This window comes from Pezoporus wallicus, unplaced genomic scaffold (genome assembly GCF_028554395.1).
Source record: "Pezoporus wallicus isolate ANWC-B61680 ecotype Strahan unplaced genomic scaffold, APGP_CSIRO_Pwel_v1 contig_14099, whole genome shotgun sequence".
In the NCBI taxonomy this organism is placed as follows: domain Eukaryota; kingdom Metazoa; phylum Chordata; class Aves; order Psittaciformes; family Psittacidae; genus Pezoporus; species Pezoporus wallicus.
In genome coordinates this window covers 39,636-48,608 of record NW_026639465.1, presented here as the reverse complement: position 1 = coordinate 48,608, position 8,973 = coordinate 39,636, and the positions used below count along the sequence as shown (strand labels likewise).

Sequence of the window (8,973 nt, the reverse complement as noted above, 5' to 3'; positions counted from 1 at the left end):
CGACAATGGGACCCCCACAATGACAATGGGACCCCCATAGCGACAATGGGACCCCCACAGTGATGCTGGGACCCCCACAGTGACGCTGGGACCCCCATAGCGACAATGGGACCCCCATAGCGACAATGGGACCCCCACAGTGATGCTGGGATCCCCACAGTGACGCTGGGACCCCCATAGTGACAATGGGACCCCCACAATGACAATGGGACCCCCATAGCGACAATGGGACCCCCATAGCGACAATGGGACCCCCACAATGACAATGGGACCCCCATAGCGACAATGGGACCCCCACAGTGATGCTGGGACCCCCACAGTGACGCTGGGACCCCCATAGTGACAATGGGACCCCCACAGTGATGCTGGGACCCCCATAGCGACGCTGGGACCCCCATAGAGACGCTGGGACCCCCACAGTGATGCTGGGACCCTTCCCAGTGATGCTGGACCCCCCGTAGTGATGCTAGGACCCCCTAAATGGTTCTGGGACCCCCATAGTGACAATGGGACCCCCTAAATGACACTGGGACCCCTATAAGTGGCACTAGGACCCCCATAATGACAATGGGACTCCCTAAATGATACTAGGACCCCTTTAATTGGCACTGGAATCCCCTAAATGATACTGGGACCCCCATAGTGACAATGGGACCCCCTAAATGATATTGGGACCCCTTTAATTGGCACTGGGACCCCCTAAATGATACTGAGGACCCCATAGTGACAATGGGACTCCCTTGAGAGACATTGGGACCCCTCTAATTGACACTGGGACCCCTCATTGACACTGGGACGCCTTAGGTGATGCTGGAGGGACCCCATAGTGACACTGGGACCCCTTTAATTGGCACTGGGGCCCTCTTAGTGATACTGGACCCCTCCTAAGTGACACCAGGACCCCCACAGTGACAATAGGATTCCCACAGTGACACTGGGACCCCCTTATTGAGACTGGGACCCCCAAGGTGACAATGGGACCCCCACAGTGATGCTGGCACCCCCACAGTGACAATAGGGTTCCCTTATTGACAATGGGACCCCCATAGTGACAATGGGGTTCCCATAGTGAGAATGGGACCCCCATAGTGACAATGGGGCCCCCATAGTGACAGTGGGGTTCCCATAGTGACAATGGGACCCCCACAGTGATGCTGGCACCCCCATAGTGACAATGGGGTTCCCATAGTGAGAATGGGACCCTCAAAGTGATGCTGGCACCCCCATAGTGACAATGGGGTCCCCATAGTGACAATGGGGTTCCCATAGTGACAATAGGACCCCCAAAGTGATGCTGGCACCCCCATAGTGACAATGGGGTTCCCATAGTGACAATAGGACCCCCAAAGTGATGCTGGCACTCCCATAGTGACAATGGGGTTCCCATAGTGACAATAGGACCCCCAAAGTGATGCTGGCACCCCCATAGTGACAATGGGGTTCCCATAGTGACAATGGCACCCCCATAATGACAATGGGACCCTGCCGGGTGCCCCCCCGCCCCGGGTCACGTTGCTCCACCAAACCCCCCCCCCCTCCCGTCCCCCGCCCATCCCGGGGCGGTGCCGCCGGTGCCGGTGCCCCGAGGGCTGCGGAGCCCAGCCAGGAGCAGGTACCGGGGACAGGGGGGGTCCGGGGGGGGGGACCGGGACATGGGGGGGACAAAGGGGGTGATAAGGGATGAGGAGGGGACAAGGGATGGGGGGGGTCACTAGGGATACGGGGGGGGGGATAAGGGATATGGGGAGGGATAACGGATATGGGGGGGATGAGGGATATAGGGAGGGATAAGGGATATTGGGGGGAATGAGGGATATAGGGGGGATAAAGGATATGGGGGGGAATGAGGGATTTGGGGGGCACCGGAACATGGGGGGGCACAGGCCATTGGGGGGTCAAGGGGGGGGGCACAAGGGACACGTGGTGCTGCCCCCCCATCCCCATGGTGCTGACCCCTCACAGGAGCTGTTGCCATGGGGCACTGGGCAATGGCCCCCTCCCTGCTCCACCGGGTCCTGCGTGGGGCTGAGGTGAGAGCCGGGACCCCCAAGTGTGCATCTATGCCCCCAAGGGGTGGCCCTACGGAGGTGGCCCCATGGCACCATCCCCAATGGCTCCATCCCAAAGGCTCCATCCCCATGCCTCCATCCCAATGACTCCATCCCAATGACTCCATCGCAATGGCTCCATCCCCATGCCTCCATCCTAATGGCTTCATCCCAATGGCTACACCCCCAATGGCTCCATCCCTTGTGCCTCCATCCCAATGCCTCCATCCCCAGTGCCTCCATCCCAATTGCTCCATCCCAATGCCTCCATCCCAATGGCTCCATCCCCAGGACTCCATCCCCAGGACTCCATCCCCATGGCTCCATCCCAATGCCTCCATCCCAATGGCTCCATCCCCAGGACTCCATCCCCAGGACTCCATCCCAATGGCTCCATCCCAATGCCTCCATCCCCATGGCTCCATCCCAATGCCTCCATCCCAACGCCTCCATCCCCATGGCTCCATCCCCATGGCTCCATCCCAATGCCTCCATCCCTGTGTCCCACAGGACCGCTCTGCCCACGCCACCCTCGCCGCGTGGCTCCGGTACCGCCAGGCCTGCGAGCAGCACCTGCGCCTCGACCCCCCTGCCCCTGGTGAGCCCCGGCAATGGGGGGGGGGAGGTCAAGGTGCCCCCCACCCCCCCTCTGACTCCCCGCCCCCCCCCAGGGCCCGTCTGCAACCGCAGCTTCGACCTCTACGCGTGCTGGGGGGATGCGGCCCCCAACAGTACCGCCAGCGTCCCCTGCCCCCCCTACCTGCCCTGGCACCACCGAGGTACACAGGGGGAGATGGGGGGCAGGAAGGTGGGGGCAGATGGGGGTCACATCTATGGGGCAGCCCCGCGGGGTGACACCGGGCACAGTGCAGGGGGGGTTCGTGTTCCGGCGCTGCGGCCCCGATGGGCGCTGGGTCAGCGACGGCACCGGGCGGCCGTGGCAGGACCATGGACAGTGCGAGGACCCCGCGCCCGAGCAGCCGCTGCAGGTATGGGGGCTATGGGGGGGGTATGTGGGCTATGGGGGATATAGGGGGATATGGGGAGTATGGGGCTATTGGGGGTATGGGGACTATGGGGGGTATGGGGGGGATGGGGAGCATGGGGGTTATGGGGGCTATGGGGGGCTATGGGGGCTATGGGTGGCATGGGGGCTTTGGGGAGTATGGGGGCTATGGGGGGCTATGGGGACTATGGGGGGTATGGGCGGTATGAGGGGGTATGGGGCTTTTGAGGGTATGAGTGTCTATTCGGGGTATGAGGGCAATGGGGGGCTATTGGTCTATGGGGGCTATGGGGGGCTATGGGGGTTATGGGGGCTTTGGGGGTTATGGGGGGTATGGGGGCTATGAGGGGTATGGGGGCTTCGGGGATATGGGGGGTATGTGGGCTCTGGGGGTGGTATGGGGTTCTATGGGAGGCTAAGGGGTCTATGGGGGGCTATGGTGCGCCGGCACAAGGTGGAGGTGCCGGGCTGGGCTGTGTCACGCTGCCGTGCCCCGTGCTGGGATGAGCCGGGATGCGCTGGGATGAGGCAGCGTGGGATGAACGGGGGGATGCTGGGATGCGCCGGAGCGTGCAGCTCCGCGCTGCGTTGGTCCATGTCAAGCTGTGCCGTGCGCTGTGCCGGGTCCCGGGCTCTGCGGGTGCCATCACCCCGTGTGTGCTCCTCCAACCAATCCCGTGCTCCTGCATCCCATCCTGTGCTCCTCTATCCAATCCCGTGCTCCTGCATCCCACCCTGTGCTCCTCCATCCCCTCCCGTGCCCCTCCATCCCATGCCATTAACTCCGTGCTGTGTTCCTATGGTGCTGGATCGTGTCCCCTGGTCCCTGCCCCATGGACCCACGGCCCCGGTGCCGGTGCTGTCCCGCAGCGCCAGGCCTGGCTGCTGGAGCAGCTCCGGCTGCTTTACACCGTCGGGTACTCCCTGTCCCTCGTCGCCCTGGTCCTGGCGCTGCTTCTGCTGCTGCTCTTCAGGTACCGACCTGCACCCATAGTGATGGGCATCCATAGTGATGGGGACACCCATAGTGATGGGCATCCATAGTGATGGGGTACCCATAGCTATGGGCACCCATAGTGGTGGGCACCCAAAGTGATGGGGACACCCCTAGTGATGGATACCCATGGTGGTGGACACCCATGGTGATGGACACCCACAGTGATGGGCACCCATAGTGATGATGACACCCATAGTGATGGATACCCATGGTGATGGGCACCCATAGTGATGGATACCCATAGGGATGGGCATCCATGGTGATGGGTACAACCACAGTGATGGGCATCCATGGTGATGGGTACACCCATAGTGATGGGTACACATGGTGATGGGGACACCCATAGTGATGGGCACACATGGTGATGGGGACACCCATAGTGATGGGCACACATGGTGATGGGGACACCCATAGTGATGGGCACACATGGTGATGGGGACACCCATAGTGATGGGCACACATGGTGATGGGGACACCCATAGTGATGGGCACACATGGTGATGGGGACACCCATAGTGATGGGCACACATGGTGATGTGACCCCCCCGCTATGGGGCGATACCACCCCCTGCACCCCCCCCCCGTTGCTGCCCAGGCGCCTGCGCTGCACCCGCAACTTCATCCACGCCAACCTCTTCGTGTCCTTCGTGCTCCGCGCCGGCTCCATCCTCACCCGGGACGCGCTCCTGCAGCGCCGCCTGGCAGCCGGGAGCGCGCACCCGCTGCAGGGGCTGCGCCTCGAGGTGCGGAGGGTACCAAAGGGCGGGGGGGGGATGCTGGGATGCAGCGGGATACGGGACACAACGGGGGGGGGGGGAGCTCGGTCCCCATTGCCCCCCCTGCTCCCCCGCATGGCGCTGTCCCGGGGCCGTCCCGGTGCAGGCGGTGGCCGGGTGCCGCCTGGCCCAGGCCGTCACCCAGTACTGCGTGGGAGCCAACTACGGGTGGCTGCTGGCAGAGGGGCTCTTCCTGCACAAGCTGCTGGTGCTGGCGGCCTTCTCCGGAGAGCGCTGCCTGCCGGCATTCCTGCTCCTCGGGTGGGGTGAGCCCCGGGTCCCACATCCCACATCCCATATCCCTATATCCCAGATCCCTGTATCCCATAACCCATATCCCATATCCTTATATCCCATGTCCTATATCCCATATCCTTATATCCCATACCCCATATGCCATATCCCATATGCCATATCTCATATACCTGTAACCCATATCCCATACCCCATATCCCAGATCCCAGATCCCATATCCCTATATCCCAGATCCCTATATCCCATATTGCATATCCCATATCCCTATATCCCATATCCCATACCCAATTTCCCATAATCCATACCCTTATATCCCATATTCCATACCCCATACCCCATATCCCATATCTCCTACCCCACATCCCATATCCCATACCCCAAATCCCATACCCCATATCCCATACCCCTCGATCCCACACCCCATATCCCATACCCTATATCCCATATCCCATACCTATATCCCTAGATCCCATATCCCACATCCCCACCACCTCCTCCCCTGCAGGTGCCCCCCTGCTCTTTGTGGTGCCATGGGTGGTGGTGCGGTACCTCTACGAGAATGAGGGGTGAGGCCCCCAGACCCCCCCCACCCCCCTTTCCATGCACACCCCCCCCCCCTTGGCTCCTCGGGGTCCCCAACGGGGGTGACCGGGCCCCATGGCAGCTGCTGGGAGAGGAACGAGAAGGCGGCCGTGTGGTGGATCATCCGGTGCCCCATCCTGGCGGCCGTGGCGGTGGGTGGGGGGACAGGGGGGTCATGGGGATGGATACGAGGGTACATGGGGGGGGGTATGGGGGGGATATGGGGGGAATATGGGGGGACATTGGGGGGATATTATGGGGGAGACATGGGGGACATGGAGGGGATATGGAGGGGATATATGGGGGAACATGTGGGGGGATATTGGGGACATGGGGGCGCATAGGGGGGTCATGGAGGGACGGGGGGGACATGGGGGGCTATGGGGGGGCCATGGGGGGGCCATGGGGGGGCTGTGCTAGGGGCCAGGGGGGTGTCACGGCCGCTGTCTCCGTGTCCTCAGGTGAACTTCGTGGTCTTCATCCGCATCGTCCGCATCCTCGTGGCCAAGGTCCGGGCGCACCAAGTGTCACGTGGGGACACCAGGGTCAGGTGAGGACAGCGGGGTCACTTGGGGTCACCAGGGTCAGGTGAGGACAGCGGGGTCACTTGGGGACACCAGGGTCAGGTGAGGACAGCGGGGTCACGTGGGGACAGCGCGGTCAGGTGAGGAGAGCGTGTTCAGGTGAGGACAGCAGGGTCACGTGGGACATTGGGGTCACGTGAGGACAGTGTGGTCAGGTGAGGACATTGGGGTCACGTGGGGACAGTGCGGTCAGGTGAGGACAGCAGGGTCACGTGGGACATTGGGGTCAGGTGAGGACAGTGTGGTCAGGTGAGGACTTTGGGGTCACATGGGGACAGCAGGGTCAGGTGAGGACACTGGAATCATGTGGGGACACTGGGGTCAGGTGGGGGCATTGGGGTCAGTGAGGACATCGGGGTCCCCATCCCCATCCATGTCCTCCCTCGGGGGGTCCCTGTCGGCCCCCCGGGGTCCCCATCGTGTCGTGTGTCCCCCCCCCAGACTGGCCCGGTCCACGCTGACGCTGATCCCGCTGCTGGGGGTGCACGAAGTCGCCTTTGCCTTGGCTGGGGACGGGCCCGGGGGGGGGTCCCTGCGCCTGGTGCGGCTCTGCCTGCAAGTGCTGCTGTCCTCGTCCCAGGCACGGAGGAGGATACGGGGGTGGGGTACAGGGTGTGGGGTACGGGGTTGGGGTATGGGGTACGGGATATGGGGTACGGGATAGGGGATATGGGGTATGCAATATGTGGGATCAAGTATGGGATATGGGATAAGGGGTATGGGGTATGGGATGTGGGATATGGGGTAATGGATATGGGATGTGGGATATGGGATATAGGGCATGGGATATGGGATTTAGGGTATGGAATATGGGATATGGGGTCTGGGGTATGGGATGTGGGATATGGGATATAGGGTATGGGATATGGGGTGTGGGATATGGGATATAGGGTATGGGATATGGGATATGGGATGTGGGATATGGGATTTGGGGTATGGGATGTGGGCTTTGGGATATGGGATATGGGGTATGGGGTATGGGTTATGGGATATGACACATGAATGGCCATGGGGGGTGCGATGGAGGGGTGGCTCTTGCAATGGCGGGTGTTCACGATATATCGCGATATACCCCACCCCTCAGGGCCTTGTTGTCAGCGTCCTCTACTGCTTCGTCAACAAGGAGGTGCGGTACTGGGGTGCTACGGGGGGGAGGGGTCCGTGTCGCGTCCTGTCGTGAGGCTGTCGTTCCCGGTCCTGACGCTGTGTCGCGCTGTCGTGGCGCTGTCGTTCCCTGCCGTTCCCCGTCCTGACGCTGCCGTTCCCCGTCCTGACGCTGCCGTTCCCCGTTCGGACGCTGCCGTTCCCCGTTCGGACGCTGCCGTTCCCCGTTCGGACGCTGCCGTTCCCCGTTCGGACGCTGCGCGGCGCTGTGCCTCAGGTGCAGGCCGAGGTGCGCCGCTGGTGGCAGCGCGGCCGCCTCGCCGCCCCCCGCCGCCCCCCCCGGGCCCCCCCCCTCGGGTCCCGCCGCTACGTGGCCGTGGGGGGGCAGCGACCACCGCCCCCCCCCGGGACCGGGGGGCACGAGGGCGCCGAGAGCGTCTGCTGAGGGGGGGAGGGGGGCAGAGGGGATGGGGGGGTCCCCATGGACTGTGGGGGGAGGGGGTCTTGGGGGGGTCCCCATGCTTTGGGGGTGGGGTCTTGGGGGGGTCCCCGATACCTTTGGGGGGGTCTTGGTGGGGTCTTGGTGGATTGGAGGAGGGGTCCCGGACACCTTTGGGTGCTGGGGGGGTCCTCGGGGGGGCCCGATGCCTTGGGGGGGGGTCTTGGGGTGCTGGGCGGAGGTGGAGAGGGGGTCCCCGACTCCTTTGGGTGCTGGGGGGGGTTGAGGGGAGTCCCTGATACCTCTGGGTGCTGGGGGGGTTGGAGGGGGGTCCCTGACACCTTTGGGTGCTGGGGGGGGTGGAGGGGGGGTCCATGACACCTCTGGGTGCTGGGGGGGGTCTCGGGGGGGGTCCCCAGGTCTGAACCCTAAAAATACAGGTGGTGGCGCTGAGAGTGCAGTGGAATGAACGGGGAGGGGGCAATGGGATGCGTTGGGATGCACTGGGATGCTTTAGGATGGGATGTGTTGGGATTTATTGAGATGCATTGGGATGTGTTGGGATGCACTGGGATGCTTTGGGATGAGTTGGGATGCATTTGGATGCACTGGGATGCGTTGGGAAGTGTTGGGATGCGTTGAGATGCATTGGGATGCGTTGAGATACTTGGGATGCATTGGGATGCGTTAGGATGCACTGGGATACATTGCGATGGACTGGGATACGTTGGGATGCACTGGGATATGCTGGGATAAGTTGGGATGCATTTGGATGCAATGGGATGCATTAGGATGTGTTGGGATACACTGGGATGCGCTGGGAAGTGTTGGGATGCGTTGAGATGCGTTGGGGATCCATTCGGATGCGTTGGGATGCATTGAGATGCGTTGGGGATCCATTGGGATGCGTTAGGATGCATTGGGATGCGTTGGGATGCGTTGGGATACATGGGGATGCGTTAGGATGCATTGGGTTGCATTGGGATGCGTTGGGATACATGGGGATGCGTTAGGATGCACTGGGAGGCAGTGGGATGCGTTGGTATGTGTTGAGATGTGTTGGGATCCGTTGAGATACGTTGGGATGCTTTGGGATCCATTGGGACACATTGGGATGCGTTAGGATGCATTGGGATGCGTTGGGTTGCATTGGGATGCATTGGGATACATGGGGATGCGTTA

The 8,973-nt window shown here is 62.0% G+C and overlaps 1 protein-coding gene across 1 annotated transcript; it reads left to right on the top strand.

Moving 5' to 3' along the window:
• Positions 1-1,965: 1,965 nt before the first annotated feature.
• Positions 1,966-7,797, top strand: GIPR (gastric inhibitory polypeptide receptor). Its single transcript, XM_057414704.1, is given in 13 exon segments — positions 1,966-2,030; positions 2,559-2,646; positions 2,720-2,909; positions 2,911-3,037; positions 3,925-4,028; positions 4,647-4,794; positions 4,934-5,093; positions 5,588-5,648; positions 5,747-5,816; positions 6,126-6,214; positions 6,690-6,867; positions 7,333-7,374; positions 7,630-7,797. Coding segments are annotated over 13 exon segments (1,482 nt in total). The 5' UTR covers positions 1,966-1,973.
• The last annotated feature ends 1,176 nt before the right edge of the window (positions 7,798-8,973 follow it).